Source organism: Lonchura striata, chromosome 17 (genome assembly GCF_050655825.1).
Source record: "Lonchura striata isolate lonStrDom1 chromosome 17, ASM5065582v1, whole genome shotgun sequence".
Classification (NCBI taxonomy): Eukaryota; Metazoa; Chordata; class Aves; order Passeriformes; family Estrildidae; genus Lonchura; species Lonchura striata.
In genome coordinates, this window is record NC_140719.1 from 10489740 (window position 1) to 10510654 (window position 20915).

At 45.9% G+C, this 20915-nt stretch overlaps 2 protein-coding genes across 5 annotated transcripts in view; one reads left to right on the top strand and one right to left on the bottom strand.

The window, feature by feature from the left end:
• Positions 1-9166, bottom strand: part of DDX31 (DEAD-box helicase 31) — a 44222-nt gene extending 35056 nt beyond the window's left edge. Inside the window, exons 1-13 of one of the 2 annotated variants that reach the window (XM_021543540.3) lie at positions 9112-9166; positions 7953-8212; positions 7694-7769; positions 7271-7314; positions 6848-6918; positions 6502-6566; positions 5709-5753; positions 4417-4458; positions 3592-3656; positions 2641-2760; positions 2277-2383; positions 1308-1543; positions 788-964 (exon numbers count right to left, since the gene is read on the bottom strand). In XM_021543540.3, the coding sequence (XP_021399215.3) occupies positions 788-964; positions 1308-1543; positions 2277-2383; positions 2641-2760; positions 3592-3656; positions 4417-4458; positions 5709-5753; positions 6502-6566; positions 6848-6918; positions 7271-7314; positions 7694-7769; positions 7953-8212; positions 9112-9147 (1344 nt within the window). In that variant the 5' untranslated portion in view covers positions 9148-9166. Of the gene's footprint in view, positions 1-787; positions 965-1307; positions 1544-2276; positions 2384-2640; positions 2761-3591; positions 3657-4416; positions 4459-5708; positions 5754-6501; positions 6567-6847; positions 6919-7270; positions 7315-7693; positions 7770-7952; positions 8216-9111 lie in introns of both variants that reach the window. The other variant, XM_021543539.4, reaches the window with a different exon arrangement.
• Positions 9167-9409: 243 nt separating this feature from the next.
• On the top strand, positions 9410-19626 carry GTF3C4 (general transcription factor IIIC subunit 4). 3 transcript variants are annotated; one of them, XR_014958781.1, is made up of 6 exons: positions 9410-9732; positions 10806-12626; positions 13555-13685; positions 14549-14637; positions 15263-15946; positions 16874-19626. XR_014958781.1 is itself a non-coding variant. In XM_021543763.3 (5 exons), the coding sequence occupies exons 1-5, from the start codon at positions 9430-9432 to the stop codon at positions 15325-15327; spliced, it is 2409 nt and encodes an 802-aa protein (XP_021399438.3). In that variant the 5' UTR covers positions 9410-9429; the 3' UTR covers positions 15328-19626. The 3 variants fall into 3 exon arrangements, 1 of the variants encoding a protein (XP_021399438.3); XR_014958782.1 differs by having other exon boundaries at positions 15263-15698; XM_021543763.3 differs by having other exon boundaries at positions 15263-19626.
• Positions 19627-20915: the final 1289 nt, after the last annotated feature.

Genomic DNA, 20915 nt, shown 5'->3' on the forward strand with positions numbered 1-20915 from the left:
GTCTCCACAGGATGGGAATGAGTGAGAAAAACAATGGCTCTTCACCTCTTGCTTCATCAGAAGAGCTTTATTCATTTACCATCTCTGCTGTGCAGCTCACAGTAGAGCAGCAGCTCTCTCCATCACAGACCAAGGGCAGGATCTGGGTCTGAACTTCCAAGGGAGGTCTCTCAGCTACTGAGAGAAACTCTGCAGTGACAGTTCATCTGACACTCTCCTCCTGGCCTGTCAGCCCTCTGTAGCAAGGTCCAAACTCACCACTCTGTCCTATCTGGCTAAAACCTAAACCTATTTTGGGGTAATTAGTGTTACAATGCTATTATTCCATCCCAGGGAAAAGAGCAGCCTGTCAAGACACTGCTCTTCAAAACAAAAGCCAAACTGCTCCAGCCTCATTTAATGAAGACAACATATTATTACAACAGTAGTAATGTTTTGGGGCTTGGATAAGGTTTTCCTTTGTCATTAAAAGTCTGTCTTGACTGCATGAAAGAAAAGCACAGAGACATAAAGAGTTTAGTGCACCCACTGGGAATAGAGAATGGCTGCTATGCTTGCTGAAATAACACATTTACTTCTTCAGGTGTGTTTTTCAGATACAGCTACCAAGGCACTTTCCAGAAATGGGACAATATCCTTATTCTCATTAGCAGATGGAAGACTGAGGCCCCTAGAGGTGAAATGACTCTCTGTCCTCTCTTCTGCCCTCCTCCCCAAAATAGCCACATAATAAATCAAAGGGAAAAAGGAATAAAACTGCAGATCCTGACATTTTGAGAGTGCTTACGTCCTGTTCCATGTCGCCGTGCAGACGTAGAAAATGTAAGCTCACAGAGGAGAGGGGTGAATGTCCAGACTGTTCTGACTCTGGCCCTCCTGAAAGGACCTTTACAAGGAGCTCGTGGTAGAATTCCACTTGTTCACAGCTGGAGAAAAAGATGATCATCTTGTGGCGCTTTTCAAACTGCAAGAGCAAGAGAATTGCACATGACCACTTCCAAAGGCCTCTCCCAATTCCCCGATCATGAAAAGATCCAGGTGGTTTACACTTCTAGGGATATAATTATCTGGGAAAGGATTACAGAGTCTGACACCAAACAGAGAGCCCACAACAGAAGAATGAGTACATGGTGCACAGGGATCTCTCTGCCAGCATGAAAGACACAACAGCACCTCAGCTCTCTTGTGGTTCAAGAAGCACTTCAAAGCCCTGGATCTAATCCATGCTATCCTCGACAGAGGAACAGATAAAGGAGTTGGAAAGGGCAAAGGGCTACTTAGTAATATAAATGCAAACAGAGTCTCACCTTGCATTTCTGCAGGATAAAAGCTGCTAACGTGACAAGCCTCAGTTTGCTGGGGACCATCATGAAATACTGCTGGAGTGTCTCTGGAACTGCAAAGTTTTCCTGCCCCATGCAGTTTGATGAACTGCTGGCCTCCCTGTCTGTTTGTGATGCTGGTTCAGGCACCTTCTGGATTTCATCTGCTATGGAAATGCTGACGGGGTCATTCAGGCTGATATGGGCCAGGCGTGTCACTCCTAAACACAGAATGAGACAACGTGAGGCCCAGTCTGGCCTGGGATGATTCACTCACAGAAAAAAAACAACTAACACAATTCCAATGAAAAGGAGTGGAGGACAAGAACCAGTGAGCCACCCCCAGACTTTGTTTGTGACAGTACCCCCTCACAAACCTCAGCCTTTTTAAGGCTTACCAGGCTTAGCTGCTGTGGACTCCACCAGAATCTTGAAAAGACACTACTTCAGCTGACTGTGCTATTTTACAGTACATAAATGTCTTTATGGACAGACAGCATTTGGCAGGCCTACTTTTAAATGTGTGTGGAAAAATCCCAGCAGATTTTCCCTCTGTCAAGAGTGCAGGAGTCAGAAGGCCTGGTTCAGTTCCTGCCTCAGCAGCTAACTGCTTGTGTGGTACAGAGCAAAGCATACAACAGCTCTCTTGCAATTAGCTTTTTGCCTTAATTCTGCACTTGGAAAGCAAACAGATGGACTTTCAGGTTCATTGTGACTTTGCTATGAAATTTAGGAGACATACATGGAGACCATGGAAGTACATTCACTGACAGAAATTCCAGTAATGAAGGAAATGCCATAAGCCAAAGAAATTAAGAGAAATAAACAGGAAATTAATTCCACTACTGCAAAAGGGCTTCAGACTGGGCTGTAATAGAGGCAGATGCAACCAAGTATTCTGCAGTTGCCTGTGAATTATTCAGCTAAAAGAGCCCCCATCTGTCCATAACCCACCTTCGGTGAGGGTGGCTGAGAGCAGCACATTCTGACGTGTCTCTCTCTCAGCATTTAAAGCATTGAGGATCACAGCCACATCCTTCTCAAAGCCCAGGTCCAGGATCCTACAGGAACAGCAGAGATAGTTAAATGTGCTGTAGGAGGGAGAAAGTCTTAATACTGCATGACATCTTTGCAATGAACAATTGTCCAACAATCTGGCCAAAAGTGGGTATTTCATCCTAATCCCAGACATCTGGTGCTTGGCTGAGGCCACCGAGCATGAATGGATTAAAATCACACCCTCTCATATTTTTAAAGAAATATTTAGTGAATTATGGTGCAGAGGGTATTGTATTAATCTGAACACTTGGAATTTTACCTGTCTGCTTCATCAATAATCAGCCACTGAGTGCGACGGAAATGAACGCATTCTGTGGACCTGATGTGATCAACCAGGCGGCCAGGAGTGGAGATGAGGATATTTATCCCTTTCCGTAATCTGTGCAGATTTAAAAACAAAAAAATAAAACCCAGGTAAGAGAAGGGAAAGAAGGAAAAGAAGGGAGAAAAAGAAGGGAGGAAAAGAAGGGAGGAAAAACAACCCCATGCAGGTTAGCATGGAATAGGACCCAGAGTGAGGAACTGAAACCTATAGAGGGAGAAAGCACCACAGTAAAATCAAGGACAGCACCTCCTCATTGATAAAACTGATTTGTTTTGCCCAGCTAAAATTTATCCTTGAGCATCACTGATACTCTGATACCCAAAAGCACACTCAGTGCTAAGGACAGGGTGGAAAGAAATATTAATAATATTTTAAAAAATCCAACACACCCCAGCTAGGTTTTCTTTTCTAATTGAGTACTTGTTTTACTGTCAAGAGTAAACTTCTTTTTGTGTATGCTTATATAGAGAGAAATGAAAATCCCATTTTGGATTACCAGCTTACAATTCAATTCTTGAAAAGGGGAAAGAATGGGATTTTTAACACCAGGAAATCTCTTCTCCAGAAAGCAATTTCCCCCATAACAAATACAGTTGGTGGTAAGCAAATACAGGTGTTTGTCAGGAGGGGGGGAAAAAAAATACTGATACAAGAGCTCATCTTCTCAGAAGGCTCATCAACATTTTAGAAATAGATTCAGATGAGGGAAGTGAATGTTTCCTGCTGACCTAGCCATTGTGCCTGTGTAAGATCCAGGGGATCACAGTTTGATTCAAGCTCACCACCCTCCCTCCCAGTAAGAAAAATACTCTGGAGAAGAGTAGCAGATAAAGAGTCTGTAGAGCAGAAGGACCCAAAAGGCAATTTAAGAAGGTGGTTTCCTACCTGGCTTTTTCTGATTTTCTCTTTTCTCCCCCCATTAGCACTCCAGGCACAATCCAGGTAAATGGCTACAGAAAATAAAACCAAGACCAGCAATGATTCTTCTTAATAACAAGACAAAGCTTAATCAAAAAATGATGTTTCTTGGCAAAAAGAGAGAGGATAGGACTGACAGCAGTGTGCATGTGATGTGATCACAGCTCCAGCACTAAAAAAAAGACTCGTCTCTTTTTAAGACTTATAAATTTATAAGGGTTATAAATAATGAGGAAGTACCCTATTATTCCAAAGAAAAATAAAGAGGGAGGTTGAAATATGGATCAGATAAATAAATGATTTAAACACCTTCTAGCCCAATGGTAAGATACTCTGCCTCAATTACAAGGAAAGCACTATCATTTGATGATTTTAAGCCTTCTCATTTCTCCAGTCATTCAGCTGGCAAAGCAGTTCCCCAAGTCCTGCTCCCCATCTGAAACCCATCTGTCCAGTATTAGTTTCAGTAAAACGGTCCTTGTCACCACGAGAGTTTCCATTCATAACTCAGCCTGAGACAATGAGAGGTATTTCTACAAACAAATGGCTGTGAAAATCAACTGTGCTTGTTTATCAGCACATGTGCAACTAGGGTACCATAATTAATCACTTAATTGCTCATGTAATAATTTAAAAAATGCCAGAGGGAAATCACACACTTAAACACGTTTATCTTTAAGGACCATACATCTTGCCAGGTGCTGGATTTCCTTAAACCTCCAGCTGAATTCACAGGAACTAAAGTTGTTTAGCTCCTTACAGGAATAAGAACACAGAGCATTGAATTCTTACCTTAAGTAGTTTCTGGATTGTATCAAAACTTTGGAGTGCAAGCTATGGAAATCAACAACAGAAAATGAGCTCTGACAAAGTCTCTCTGGACTAAAAAAATGGATTACAAATCCCTACGGCTCAAAAATCTGTAAATTAATCTAGTTATGTATATCAGAATTCTAAATGCATCATTAGTTTTTCTTTTAGAAGCTGCTTATTAATAATTTCTCTTGAACAATCTCTCTTTTACTGTATTTTGACCTGTTCAAAAACCTCTCTACTGACTCAGTTCCACGAGCCAGCTCTCAAGACAAGGGAGACTTCTGCTGGCTTCTGTGAATGCCCTGGGGAGAAACCAAGCTACAGAAGGCACACAAGATTTTCCTCCAGAGGAAGAATAAAAGGGAAAATTATAGAACTTCTGGGAAAAAAATCACCATGAAAAGGAAACACACAGGTCAATTATCTTCTGGCAGCCCTCACTGTTCCTCACCTCACCCACTCAGTGATTGTGCCACTGGATCTTTCTGCATTTCTTTCCTCAAGGCAGGTTATTGCTTCCATGACAAAGTAATACCAATTGTAATCACAAATTATCTTCCTAAGTACTCTCAATGGCAGTCCTTTAAATGAGCTTACAGAGTTTCCTCTATGCTCAGTATTCACATAGCATCCTAAAGAGGCAGTAAGTTGTTGCTGTAAAAATTTGAATAGCTTCAGAGTCTTCTCCTTTCAGGTAACAGAGATATTGCACTGCAGGCTGCATAAAATATTGGACCCTAAATGAGATACCTGCAATCAATTTTCCACATGGAAGTTATTATCACTTGACACACCAAACAAAAATAAAAAAGGTTGATAACCTTTTCTGACACTGCCTTTGCAGTTGCAAATAATACAAATTAAATAGAAGGGTTCAGTGGAGAAACCAACTCTTGGAGGCCTCAGCTTCAGCATTCACTTATGGATTTGAATAAATAGCTTTAAAAATGAAACACTTGTATAAAGCTACACATTTGCAAAGCTGAATTCATTGGTTTTACTTATTCCCCCTGAAGGAGTGAGGCATGAGGCCTGCACTGAGCCAGAGAAGTTCTGCAGCCTCCACAAAGATTTCCAACTGCAGGAGGAGACCTGAGAAACTTCTCTTACTCTGGTTGGCACCGAACAAAAATGACAACACTTTTTGGGAGGGCATGGTCTGAGCAAAAGGACTGACAGTGTTTTCTGATGTGGGGAACTCTGGTGGGCCCACACCTACATCCCAAAAATCAGTGATCAGAAAGACTGAGAAAGGAAAAGCCACCTACCTCCCTGGTTGGGACCAGCACGAGCGCGTAGGGGCCATCACTGCGCTGCAAACACAAGAGCAGGGCTCTGAGAGAAGGCAGCACTGAGCAGGGCCCTCCCACACCTCCCTGCTCTCAGCCAGCACAGAGGGCTCTGAAGGGCTTCAGTGCAAGCTTGTACACGACATTTTAGGGTATTTCTGCCCCTTAGCTTTTAAAAAATCAAGTTTATCAAGTTTTTCTTCTCCCTACTGGGAAAACTGCTCGCAGTCAAAGCCAATGTTTTATTGCACACACGTGTTGTTCCAGTGCTGTGCTCCTGAGCTGCAGGGATGCACAGCAACAATCTGTAGGTAGGAGTGACAATCCAGGATGGGCTGGAAATGCTTCAACCCTTCAGTCAGGATGATCTCTTTCCATAAAATCCACAAGATCTGCAGCAGCATTTTCTGGTGTATGATCCAAACTCCAATCCCACTCCATGCCAAAGATTACCTAAAGACATGGCAGTAACCTTTGTTTTCAGTTCTCCCAGCTTCCAGACCAGTTCTTCTGCTCTCTACCTTCTCCACACCTGATAATTTAGCCCATTTCCAATTTATCCTGCAGCATGGAGCGATGGGGAATGGCTGACATTGATCTTGTACCATCCACACCTCAAGAGAACTGGAAAATCCCATCTGTCACATGTACAAATAAAGGGAAACGTGGATTGCTTGTATGAAAAAGAGACAGTAAGGACTACAGGAGCTGGAATTTATTTTTATTAATCTTAGTATCAGAAGCAATTTTTTTTTAGTGCTGTTGGACCTACCTGTATTTTGGATTCCATTCCTTGCAAAGACTGCACAAGTGGAACCCCATAGGCCAGAGTTTTACCTTTTTGAAAGGGAGAAAATAAGAAAATTTTCCATTAAAAAAATATATGTGGCAATTACAACACTCCATCAAACCAAAACACCATTTGTCCCACCATTCTTAAACTGCAGTCAGAGTCTGGAAAAGTTTCTATTAAGCAGGGAGTTTCCAGAATAGAATATTAACAGGCAAGTCAATAAAGAGTCAATTAGAAAAGAAAGGTGGTGGTATCCCATGAAGAATTACCTAAATAAATGCAATTAACACACCCTAAGGAAGGACAGAGACAGTTCCACACTGACCTGAGCCAGTCTGAGATCTCACCAGGGCATCTCTGCCTTGCAGGAGCACAGGAATCGTTTGCTTCTGAACACTGGTGACAAACAAAGCAGGGCAGGAAATGCAGATGCAACACAGGGTGGAATTCCAAGATTTTAACACACAGTGACTGTCTCAAAATTCTTTACCCCAAATTCCTCATGCTCATCTCTGCTGTGTAGCAGAGATTTCTTTGCAAAGCTACTGCATAGGCACAAATGTGATAAATTCAAACCAGATGGGCTCATGATTTAAGTACCAAACTAGAAGGCAGGAGTCCCTGCAAACCCAATAGCAAATAAGACAGTGATACTGTGGTCTTCACAAACCCTTTAAATATAATGAAATAATCACAGATGATTGGCTTTTTGGGGCAAACTTCAAAGTTTTGATATTGATTTGCTTACCTGGTCATGCTACATATGTTTAGGACAGTGTTTATTGTGGAGATCTAGAGAGATAATAAAGAGAAATAAAGGTTTCATTGTCAAACTGTTCCTTTTGTTATTTTTCTACTGCTAAGACAGAAGAAAACCCAGAAGACTGACATTTATTCTCTGCATGACTGGTCCATAAAGCTCCCATGTCCTCAAAATACTCCTTAGTTAATTAGCATTACACCATTGTTGGTTTTCTGTGGTTTTTTGGTACTACAGCTGCAAACAGTGAACAGGGCTAGGACTGTGTCTGGGGACAGGTCAGGACACGGACCAACACCCTGAGTGACAAAATCAGGTGATGTATCCAGGTCACCAGGAATAAAGGCTCTCTGACCTGCCCCCCAACTCAAACCCCAGGTTTTTGAGGCATGCAGCCCTCCTGCCACTCACCAGATGTGGGTGGAGGTCCAGCTGGCTGAAGGAATCTGTTGTGAAAACATTTTCTTGCAACTGCTGCACTTCTTTTCTGAGTTAGGGAAACAAAAACAAACCACGTAGTAGGGTTAAACATAATACAACAGCATTCTACATAATCAGCAATGAAACTTCATCTACCAAGCAACTGCTTAGCCAAGCAAAGGCAAGAATTCAATACACTGAACTTCAAGGCATTGCAAGAGATTTTTTCCTTCCCATTTATCTAAAATACCTGTGAATTTCTGGGATGTCTGGGTTGTTTTTAAACAGGCTGGATGTCTTGATGAAGGGTTTGGTCTTCTGGCTTCTGGTCTTCTGTTTGTCAGTCAACTGCTTCTTAGGAAGAGTTTTTTGTGATGAGTTTCCCTCCTCCCTCCTGTCAGCCTCCGTGGCAATGGCACCCTTTCTGAAGGTGTTTATGGATAATTTACGTTTGCGTTTCACAGGTGGGTTTCCATGTGCTGACTGGAGCTTCCTTTTCAGAGCACCAGACTGCTTTAAAGTGAAACAAATCGGTCAGCAGTGACTGGGAGTTAACACACAAACATCAGGCCACAGCAGCGTTTTATTTTTGGAATTCCCCACTCCGTAACTAAAAAATCAAAGTCGGTTTCTGCAGCTACACAACTCCTACTCCAACAGATCCACCACCGCCCCTGAGACTTCTGACACTGCTGAAATGCCAAGAGCAATCTGAAGCCCTGCTCATCCCTACAGCATTTCATTCAACTTCTGCAGTGACTGGGCAGAACATGCTTTACAAATCTCTCTCAAAAAGCATTTTAAAGCCTCTGCAGACGAAGCAGAGGGCTGGGAGAGCATCGCCCATAGCCCGTCAAAGGAACGCGGAGAGTCAGAGCAGCGCTCCGGGGGCTCGGATGTGCCCGGGGAGCCGCCTGCGAGCCCCGGGGCAGGATCAGCCCCGCTCGGGCTGGGGAGAAGCCAAAAGCTCCATTTAACAACTTGTCCGGACGCTGCCTGCCCGCCCGGTCACGGTCCCGCGTCCCGTAGGATTCCCATATCCCGTGTCCCGTAGGGTCCCGTGTCCCGTATCCCCTGTCCCACAGGGTCCCGTGTCCTGTAGGGTTCCATATCCCGTGTCCTCTGTCCCGCAGGGTCCCGTGTCCTGTAGGGTTCCATATCCCGTGTCCTCTGTCCCGCAGGGTCCCGTGTCCCGTATCCCCTGCCCCGTGTCCCGCAGGGTCCCGTGCCCCGTATCCCCTGTCCCACAGGGTCCCGTGTCCTGTAGGGTTCCATATCCCGTATCCCCTTTCCTGCAAGGTCCCGTGTCCCGTATCCCCTGTCCCGTAGGGTCCCATGTTCCTTATCCCCTGTCCCGCAGGGTCCCGTGTCCCGCAGACCCCGCACTCCTCCCTCCCCTCCGCTCGTACCCCGCCGAGGCCGCGCATCCCCACGCCCGCCGCCATGTCCCGCCCGCTCCTCCGCAGGGCCCCGGGGCCGCCCCCCACCCGGCCCGGCCGGTGAGAGCGGCGCGGCGGCGAGCGCGGAGCCTCCCCCCGTGCGAGCGGAGCCCGCCGCTCTCCCCGCCCGCCCCGCGGCGCTGCGGCGGCTCCCTGAGGGCTCTCCCCGTCCCGCAAGCCGCGCTCCCGGGCCCGCGGGGCGCGCAGGCGGCGGCGGGGCAGCCCCGGCCGGGCCCGCCGGGGGCTTCGGCGGCGGCGCGTGCGCGCGGCCCGTGAGGCGGCGGCGACATGGCGGCGGCCGGGCGGGAGGAGCCGCCGCTGGGGATCGAGGCGGTGGCGGAGGAGGCGGCGGCGGCGGCGGCGAGCGCCGGGTTCCGGCTTACGGCGGTGCGGAGAGAGCCGGCGGTGCGGCTGCAGCACGGCGCCAGCGGGCTGGAGCCGCTGGCCTGGTCCGAAGATCACCGGGTGTCGGTGAGCACGGCCCGCAGCATCGCCGTGCTGGAGCAGCTCAGCGACGTGCACAGCGGCGGGCAGGACATGGTCATCCACCGCACCGCCGTGCCCGCGCCCGGCGCCGCCTGCACGCTCAAGGTGAGCGCCTGGCCTCGTCGGTGTCAGTGTGTAACGGGAGAGGCTCAGGTTGGACAGCGGGAGGGATTTCCTCACAGGAAGGGTGGTCAGACTTCGGGATGGGCTGCCCAGGGAGGTGGTGGAGCCACCGGCCTTGGAGGGGTTCAAGGACGTGGCACTCAGGGCTCTGGGCTGGGTGACAAGGTGGGGATCGGTCACTGGCTGGACTCGATCTCAGAGGCTTTTCCAACTTTAATGATTCTATGGTTTTTCACCATGATGCCAACCAATAAGACAAGACAAACGGGCATAAACTGATAGACACAGAGCTGCACCTGAACACGAGAAGAACTTTTCAGTGCAGAATCCACAGATTTGCACTGGAGCCTCTGGAGTCCAGAGTCTGCCACACTGTTGTCCCTTCCAGCCTGACCCATCCCGGGATTCTGATTCTCCTCTTGGGGAGCTGCCCTTGTCTTCTCCATAAGTTGCTGCAGGCTCTCATATTAAAGGTACAGGAGAGAGAAAACCGTATCCCAGTAATGTCGAGGGATTCTGAAGTTCTGCAGTTTTTCTGAAAATTAGTTGAGCTCCAGTACAGTTATTTCAATGCAATTTTAAGTAGGAATCTTCATTTGTTTTGCCACGTAAGCTGAAGGATTTTCATAACAGGGATTTCTCTGACCTTCAGGGGAACATCTTTTTACGAAGATGGCAGACATAGGTGAATATCTTATTAAATAATACTTTTGTTGTTGTGAATCTGATTTTATTTTCCAAAACAATGCTGAGACTATGGAATGGAGTTGAGATACTGAGTATTTATGTATTATGTCATGTATCTTTAAAAGAACAAAAGTATGAAAACAGGCTATTTCATTTAGCAGACAAAAACTTGACTAGCTGAGAGTCAAAACTATGCAAATTCAGGGCATTAATGAAGCTGAAGTCTTTAGGAGTGACATCAGTTAACCAGTATAGTGTTGGTTGCGATTGGGGATGCTGTGTTTGAAGAGAGAATTAATTCCAGGAAAGCCTTCCTAACAAAAACCAGCTGTACAATTGTTTTTAAGGTTCTTTTTGTTCTCTTTTAGGTTGGCCCAAAGAAGGAGGTGGCTGAGTGTAAGGAGAAATTCGCCAGCTCAGTGGATCCCACCGTCAGCCAGACGTTTATGCTGGACCGAGTGTTCAACCCCGAGGGGAAATCCCTGACACCCATGCGGGGCTTCAAATATTCCAGCTGGTCCCCTCTGGGCTGTGACGCCAACGGGAGGTGCCTGCTGGCAGCCCTGACCATGGACAACCGCCTGACCATCCACGCCAACCTCAACCGGCTGCAGTGGGTGCAGCTGGTGGACCTGACCGAGCTCTACGGCGAGCGCCTGTTCGAGGCCAGCTACAGACTGTGTAAGGCCGACGCTCCCTGCGGGGAGCTGGGAGACTTCCCGGAGTTCCAGCGGCGGCACAGCATGCAGGCCCCGGTGCGCATGGAGTGGTCGGGCATCTGCACCACCCAGCAGGTCAAGCACAACAACGAGTGCCGGGACGTGGGCAGCGTGCTCCTGGCCGTGCTCTTCGAGAACGGCAACATCGCCGTCTGGCAGTTCCAGCTGCCCTTTCTGGGGAAGGAATCCATCACTTCCTGCAATACCATCGAGTCGGGAATAAGCTCTCCCAGCGTGTTGTCCTGGTGGGAGTACGAGCACAACAACCGGAAGATGAGTGGGCTGATCGTGGGCAGCGCGTACGGCCCGGTGAAGATCATCCCTGTCAACCTCAAGGCGGTCAAAGGCTACTTCACGCTGAGACAGCCCGTGGTCTTGTGGCAGGAGATGGACCAGCTGCCCGTGCACAGCATCAAATGCATCCCTCTCTACCACCCCTACCAGAAATGCAGCTGCAGCCTGGTGGTGGCTGCGAGAGGCCCTTATGTGTTCTGGTGCCTCCTGCTGATATCCAAAGCGGGGCTGAACGTCCACAATTCCCACGTCACGGGGCTGCACTCCTTGCCCATCGTCTCCATGACTGCGGACAAGCAGAACGGCACGGTGTACACCTGCTCCAGCGATGGCAAGGTCAGGCAGCTCATCCCCATATTCACAGACGTTGCTTTAAAGTTTGAGCACCAGGTGATAAAGCTCTCGGAGGTGTTTGGCTGTGTCAGGACTCACGGAATCGCCGTCAGCCCGTGCGGGGCGTACCTGGCGGTCATCACCACCGAGGGCATGGCCAACGGGCTGCACCCGGTCAACAAAAACTACCAAGTTCAGTTTGTCACCCTCAAGACTTTTGAGGAGGCAGCTGCACAGCTCTTGGAATCTTCTGTTCAGAACCTTTTCCGGCAAGTGGACTTGACCGATCTCGTACGCTGGAAAATCTTGAAGGATAAGCACATCCCTCAGTTCTTACAGGAAGCACTGGATAAAAAGATTGAGAGCTGTGGTTCCACTTACTTCTGGAGGTTTAAGTTGTTTCTCTTGAGGATTTTGTACCAGTCGATGCAGAAAGCCCCCTCAGAGGTCATGTGGAGACCTTCACACGAGGATGCCAAAATCTTGATATCAGATTCCCCTGGGATGGGCAGCACTGAAGATGATCAAGAGGAAGGAACTTCGAAACAAGCCAGCAAGCAGAGCCTGAGGGACACAGGCAAAGGTGTGGACATTGATGACACTGCAGATGATTCTCTCCATCAGTCAGGTGACACTGGAGGCCGTGAGCCAATGGTAGAAAAGCTTCTTGAAATACAGGCACAGATTGAGGCTGTAGAAATGCACTTGACCCGAGAACACATGAAACGGGTGTTGGGAGAAGTTTACCTGCACACGTGGATTACAGAGAACACCAGCATTCCCACCAGAGGAGTCTGTGACTTCTTAATGTCCGACGATGGCTACGATGACAGAACAGCACGAGTAAGTGGCACGTCTACTCAGGGGATTCTGTGTCACTGTCACCTCCTTGTCCCCGCTCCTGAAAATACACATGGGCTGGGAAAGAGAGCTGTGGTCATGCCATCCTTGCCAGTCAGATTCTGCAAAGCATTCAGCTTAAATTGTCCTTTCTTGATATTGTGAAATAGGAGAGAATGTAAATACAGATGTTGAAATTTGGATCAGGTACAATAAAGAATAAAGATGCCTGAGTTTTTGGGTTGTTCTGGGTTGTTCTGGCATCCAATTACTGTGAATTGAAAGTTTGAGAGGTTGCTTTTCTTATCTTAGAAGAATCTTATTTATTTTTATAGTGATGAAAAGCAGCTTCTAAATTGTATTTTATCCATTCCGTTTCTTACTATGAAAGTTTGAGAGGTTGCTTTTCTTACCTTAGAAGAATCTTGTTTCTTTTTTATAGTGATGAAAAGCGACTTCTAAATTGTATTTTATCTATTCAATTTGCTGTCACACTTTAAAGGTCTCTGGGATGTGGTTTATATCCATTGAAATGTCACAGACAAATTTGATCACATAAATGTTCTGCTATAAACATTGTACTCCCAGATGACTGCTGAAGACATCCAGGTAATTTCTGAACAGGAGTTTTTTTTGGCACGTCCATTGTGATAGGCATGAGGGAAAGCATTGCTGTTTGTGGACAGTGGTGTGATACCAGTTCTTTCAGCACTTTTAAAATTTGCAAGGAATTACTGTTTTTAAGGTCTGTATCCCTTTAGTGTGGGACAGAAATCTTTAGAACAAAATGAGAATAAATGAATACTTACTGACAGATTGTACTTCTTACACTTGGATTTTTTGGGATTCAGCTTATTCTGTGTCGCTCTGCAATCCCAGTGAGGTGTCCCCACCCTGGGCTGTGTCATGGAGTGCCTCCTGTGTGTTCCAGGTGCTGATTGGGCACATCCTGAAGAAGATGAACAAGCAAACCTTCCCCGAGCACTGCAGTTTGTGCAAGGAGATCCTGCCCTTCACCGACCGCAAGCAGGCCGTGTGCTCCAACGGCCACATTTGGCTCAGGTAAAGGGCTCATCATCCACAGCTTGTCCCCTCTGGATTATTCAAACATACTTCAGGAGCAGCTCATAAACCACTTGTTAGCACTGGAGTGGAAAGGCATGAAGCATCTTATCCATGCTGCAGGTTTTTTCTGTCCTCTTCCACAAGAGCCAGGACACTGGAGGTTGGATTTGGTTCTCTTAGCAGGAAAATGTTTTTATAATAAAATGCTTTTGAGCATCTTTTTTTTTTTGAGGAAATAAGGGGTCAGGAAGAAAGCAGGCAAGGGAAAATCGAGGACAAGTCATCCTTTGGAACATCACTTGAAGGAGGGTTTGTTCAAGCTCTTTCAGCATTTGAAAACAAAAGCAGTTTAACAAGAAATCATTGAGAACAGGCACATTGAGAAGTCAGACAAACTCTGGAACATTTAGAAAATTAAATCTTCCTGTACCAGTCTGGGAGGTACATGGAGATTGTCCCTGGAGCTGTGGCAAGTCACTGGTTTGTCACAGAAAAAACCTATGCCTAACAGGTTTTGTGTGCTAGTTTGGGTAAATAGTCACGGCCTTAAGGACACCCTGGTTCTTCCCTGTGCAGTAGGGCCTCAGGCTTTTCAACTCCTCTACTGTTTGCTAGAATATTTTTGTCAATGATACATTGATTTTTGATCTTTCATTTTTGTTTCCGTATGCAATTTGGTACACTTGGGAAGTTTAACTGAATTAATAAATTACTTATTTTCATATTTAATGTGGTTCATTACAGCCTTTACTCTCAGAAAGCAAATTGTGAAGAGAACCCAGCCTCCAGTCAGGGCACAGGAGCAGGTCATAAAACAATAAACCCCAAACCTCATGATAAAACTGCTTCTCCTTTCACAGGTGCTTTCTAACCTACCAGTCCTGCCAGAGTTTGGTGTACAGGAGGTGTTTGCTTCACGACAGCATTGCACGGCACCCAACCCCAGAAGGTAAAATCTTCCAGGATTGGGGCTTTTTATCTACAAAATGGCTTGAATTAATTTCACTGACTTTACTCTTTTAGGCAGTTCCTATGTGAATCTCTGCATTTCACAGTGTCCTGGCATTAGATGTGTTAATTGCAAATTAATAACTGCAGAAATTGAGGTATAAATCCCACATTTTAATGAAATCTGGGTAAACACATAATCTGTGCTGGAATGCTCCAGGAGTTAGTTTGATATTCAGGTTGAATATATCAGCATCCAGTTTTGCAAGAGGGATAAAGAAACAGAACTGTGTTATGTGAGGGATCTAATTTCAGTCTAGAAAATGAGAACACTGCAGTTGGGCCATGGTGATCCTTTACATTTTTTTCCTATATATCTATAAGCATATAAGGATAAAGCATGGAGAGTTTCACTTAATTTTGTCCCCTGCTGAGGTGGAATTCAAACTGGCATTACTTGAAATATCAGGGCAGAAACAGAGTTGGGTTTCGCTGAATTCTCAGTCACTCCTGCTTGTGAATATATACAAACTGTCCAGGATTCCTGTTGAGTTTGTGCATCTCAGGTGTCATTCCTCTGTTCATCTCTACCTCCAGTTTTAAACAATTTGTTTTCTTATTTGCAGACCCTGAATGGATCAAGAGGTTGTTGCAGGGACCTTGCACCTTCTGTGATTCTCCTGTGTTCTAGAGAAAAGCTGTGTCAAGACTGAAAGTATTTTCTCTACTGCATAAGCTCCCTTCAGCCTGGGAGGATACAGAGACAGGAACACAGACTCTGCTGGAGGGAGAACACCTTGTCCACAGCCCTGTACATAGAACATCACAGGTTCTACCAGCTCCTGAAATCCAGAGCCCATTCCATGCTCCAGAAACAGGAATTCACCTGGAAGAGCCAGTTTAAAGCTGTTTGGAAATGCACCCAAGGAAGCCTCAGCAGCTGGACACTGACAAGGAGCTGGAAGGGTTGAGCACAGTGGGAATTGTCCTTTGTGCCTGCCAGCGGTGTCAACTCCCAAAAGCTGGGATGGGAGCAGCAGAGCTGCCTCTTGAATGGTCTTGGTGGGTAGAGAAGGCTCCAGCTTGCAGTGCTGTCCTTTGCTTTTTAACCATTTGGCATTTGCTGTAGAACATGGAACTCTCCAAATAATCCAAGGCTCCAGTGTCTTGCCCAGGAAGGCAGATGCCAATTGCAGCCATATGAGAGAATTTGGCCATTACATGAATTTCACTGAAAGTCTAGAAGAGTAACTGCCTCAGAAATGTATCAGTGTTTCAGCCAGAAGAGTGATAGTGGCTGCCTGGGATCAGTAAGGATAATTTTAAAATATAATAATAATAATTATTAAACTAATAGCAATTAGCTTAAACACTAATATATATACATATATATAAAATTTCCAATGCTCTTAAGTCTCTTGCCCCACTTCCTTTTTCTGAATTAAGTTCTAACTCCTTCCCAGCTCTTGCCAATGTATTTGCTTTTGGTTTCACTTAACCCTCTACCAAGAGCATTCCTCTTTTCCAGAGAAACTCAAAAAGCATTACAAATTAACACTATTGTCAATTAAATTGAGAGTCTCCCTCATACAGCAGTTGAATTTACACAAATCTGACACAAATAATCACTCCCAGCTAACAGTTTTTCCTTTCATAATAGCTCAGTAAAAGACCCCAAACAGAACCCCCCAAACCCAACCCCATTATGGCTGACGTGCTCTGGGTAGGGGCTGGTGAAGCTCCCAGAAAGGTTTGGGTTGGAAGGGACCATAAAGCTCATCTCATTCCACCCCTGCCATGGCCAGGGACACCTTCCACTGTCCCAGGCTGCTCCAAGCCCTGTCCAGCCTGGCCTTGGGCACTGCCAGGGATCCAGGGACAGCCACAGCTGCTCTGGGACACCTGTGCCCTCACAAGGAAGGATTTGTTTCTAACATCCCATCCAACCCTTTTGAAGCCATTCCCCTTGATCCTGTCACTCCAGGTTCTTGTAGAAAGCCTCTCTCCATCTCAAGTTGCTGAGTCCAGAAGTTTATTTTGCCTTCTAATTGTCCTATCAGAAAAAACATCTTTTTTTTGCCATCTGTTTTTACAGAGAGCAGAATCCTTTTCAACCTCCTATGCAGTGTTAAAGGAATAATACCTCCCAAATGTGTGTGGTTACTTGGTACAGTTGTCTTGTTAACTTCAATCCATGCTGTCAAATAATCCTGAGTTTGTGTATTTCCATTCTGCAGAGTACCAATGGCAGAGGTGTCGCCCTGTCTGTGATTCCTGACACTTCCACTGTGTGGGAAGTGCTCTACAGCTGTTGAGAAATCATGGAATTGTGCTGACAGTATCAGTCTCCCACCAGTGCATGTGTGATTGGTGCTTGTTTCCTCGAGTCAATGACTATGCATCTTTTGTTAATGTTCCTTCACCTTTAATAGGAGCAAATTTTTTTCAGCAAACATTAAAGAAGTCAGCTGTCCTTCTGCTCAGTGTCTCATGCATTAAGCATGATCATGCATTGACTGAGAAGAACATGACTGTAGTAGCCTAGAAACAGCAGAAGCACATTCATCTGTAAAATAATTAGCCTTGTTTGTAAATATCCTTGGAAGTGATACCATAATTGTATTAAAGAAACATTTAGTTTTTTATTGCCGTGCATTGAAAATTGAAATTACTTCAGTGTGTCTGCAGAGAAGGGAAATGTAGCTCGTGTTGGTATCCAGTAAAACAAGGAGTAACCTCGATACCCAACGTGTGTGGAATTTGGGGCCAGCTCTGGTACCTGGGACAAAACTTCCTAGTGCTGGTGGGGCTTGGGGGAACAGCACATCCCTTTTCATATCAGCTCAGTAGAGCTTTATTCGTGGTGGTTGAGAAGGCATTTTAAATGGAAGCTGCAAGTCCTTGCCCTGTCAGCTGTGACAGCTCATCAGTCAATGTTCCAGTTTAGAAATTCTGCCTGTGGAGAAGGGGAGGGAGCCCTGCTGAACCCTGTCCCAGTGCTTTCAGAAAAAGTCAAAGAACATTTCTTCGGCCATGGCTTAGACACCATAAAAATATCCTGATCTATTGAAATGTTTAAGTCTGGCTGACCCAAAGGTTCACATGATAACAGGTTAGATTGGTTCTTGCTGATTATTTCTGGCAGTTCTCTTGAATTTCCCTGGACTGAGTTTTAATGCTAAGCCATGGAGAAGCTCTAGCACACCTCACATTAACATTGCAGCATTAATGTTTATTTTCCCTGTCTTTCAAGGCACTAGATAGTCTGCCATTGATAGTTTATTTAACCTGCTTTCAGACTTCTGGGAAAATGGATTTTTAAAGCCAACAATGTTGTCTTTGTCTGCCAGTGAAGATCCTTTAGTAAAATCTTTCACTCTTCACCCTGACCTGTTCACAACAGGTACAGAGGAACTGGGATTTCATTTTTGTGTAAACCAGCACTTGTCCCTAAATGCATTTTTAGCCAGAACAGCAGAGCCCACCTCACACAGTAACATTTAACCTCTGGTACTGACCTGAGTGGGTTTGGCTGCCCAGTGCATGCTGAGGCTGCTCCAGGAATTTTTTTATGCCTCAGATTTGTGAGGGGCAGTTCTGGGCACACAGGGGTTGGTCCTGCTCTTGTCCTTCTCAGACCTTGCTGTCACCTCACAGGCAAGGGGAGCAAGGACTGAGCATCTGCTGCCAGACCCTTGTGCTATTTTGCCATTATCAGAGTTGCCTCCTCAAAATAACACATCTCCTATCAAGGCCCAGTCTGTTTTGAGACACCAACTGAACTGTTCAAAGAACAGATCCCACAGAATTGGAGTTTATCTCCATATGTTTTTGTCCAAGTTTTGCAGGATACTTCAAACAAGTGAATACTTGGAAGATGTCAACTGCTTCACTGGTGGTGAGTGCACTGGGGGTTCAAGGACCCTCATCTCCAGAGGAAGAGCAACACTCCAGCAGATGCTGATGCCCTTTTTTTTTATTTTTTTTTTTTTCCTTTTAAAGGATTATGATACTTGCAGCTGAGAATTAACAGGCAGAGATCCTGTTTCTCCAGAGCTAAGGTGTCATTTTCCTTGATGAGGAGCTTCTGAAAGCATTTAAGGTTTGCTGCTCACGCTGGTATCACACTGGGAATTAATCCCTCCTCCAAGTTGGATGGATAAGTGGAACAGCTCTGGACTGTACAGTGTCTTAGTGCCTTGGTGCTAGATGCCATTCTTGGAACTAAGGGGAAAGTTTGAGGTCATAAGGACTCAGTCTTGTATCTCCAAATTTCACCCCCTGCTCTGGGACTGGTAGGGAGGGACCTCATTGCTGCCTTTTATCTCAGTTCACTTATGGCTCTGGGACTTCATCATTCAGTCACCCTTTCCTTTGGCATTTCCTCATCCTCTTAATCCTATTGTGTATTTCTAGAGAGGAAATGCTGTGGTTGTCAGTGCATAAAGACAATAAATATTCCTTGGGAGAGAAGAGGAGAACGAGCCATTCCAGCTCCTCAGAGCCCTCACCACAGAGCAGGTTGGGGTCAGCTCCATTCCCTGAGCAGTGTCCAAACCTCACAGGGCAAGGTGAGAGCAGGGAAATCCTTGGAGAGCTACAGGGAGTCCCTGCAGAGGTGCTGCTGGAGGAGTGTCTCTCCTGCCTGGGGGTGTTCAAGTGCCTTTCCACCACTGAAGGATCTGGTGTCTGGAGCTGGTGGACACCAAACTTTGTGGAACAGTTGGACAAACCGACCTTGTTGCTGAACTACACAATTAACAGCATGACTGATAGGGTACAGCACAGCTCCAGGCAGCCCTCTCCACAAAGTGTCTCTGGGAAGCAGAGTGATGGAAGATGTCCATTCCAGACCTGGGCAAAGCTGTACAATCAGTAACATCTGATCCCTGCTGTGTTCCTACCACCTCCTCTTCACCTTGTTTTTCTCATTGCTCAACATTTGTTTTGCCAGAATAAGATGCTAATAAAATCATGCCTAGTTACCAAATTGCTTTTCAAGTGTTGCATTCCAATTATAAAAGCCTAATTCCTCCTTCCACCCACTGAACCTTTTTGGTATTAACAGGCTTTACTATGCAAAGTCATGCAGGGGCTGTTTCGTTTACAGTAATTAAATGAATGTCAATTGTTTTAGTTGTTTCTGAGGGAGAGTTCTACATGAGTATTAGCATGTTCTGCTAACCCTGACGTTCTGCACTTCAGGCCTGCTGCAAACCCTTGGGGGTTGACCACTGACCTGAGACTCCTACCCAGACATGCCAAGTGCATCTCAATGAGACTGAGCTCTTTTTCTCAGTTTCTATGGAACCAGCGGAGCGGAACTAATATAGCACCCGCATATAGATGAAAGAATGAAGAGGAAAAAGGGCTTTACAGCTAAATTAATTAAGCAGATGTACCTGTCTAATTAAAGATGCACTGTCCCTTTTGTACCCTAGCTGCAGTACAAACAGTATTTAAATACATTCTCTACCCATTTCATCTATCAAAATATTTAGTAGGAACGCTCAGATGAAGGTGATATTAGCAAGATGAGCTTCCCATGTATTATTAATAGAAGGGCTCCCAATTATGCATGAATGCTGCAGCACATCTTCATAGCAATGGCAGAAAACCCAGCTGCCCAAGCAGTCACCAACCAGCACATTTGTAACAGGTAGGGCTGTAAAAATGTCCTTGTCCAGCTGAACACAAGGGTTTGTGGCTGGTCCCTGTGCCTCGAGCAGCCTCTGCCTCAGCCTGGTGCTACAGGCTGGAATTTCTCAGCTCAAGAGGCACCAGGGACTCAAATTCCTTGCATTTGGCTTTCTTAGGTTGCAAAGATATTTATTCTGAGACTTTCAGAGCTGCTCTCAAGGCTAGAAAGTCCAATTCCCACCCATCAAAACCCCTTCCAAAAGTATTGAAAATTCTGACTTTGAATTCTCACAAAATAACACAATATCTCCATTGCCACCTGGACAACCAGGGTCTTTCCACCTGAAGTTACACTACAGCAGCAAGAAGGAAATTTGGCCTGTACATTTTTCATTTCTCCATATAGATTTAGACACACAGAGCCAAAGACAACAACAAAGACCCAAATCTACTGAGAGCAACAGGACCAGAGGAGTCACCTAAACCCAAAAGCCTGTTCTTTCTGCCTGCACCTTTCCTGAGAATTCCAGGAGGAACCTGAAACTCCTCCCCATGCCCTGGCAGGGGGAATTCATACTCACACACAGGGAAGAAACAGAGGGAGACACAAGAGAGGCATCCAACCCAGTTCTCTGACCA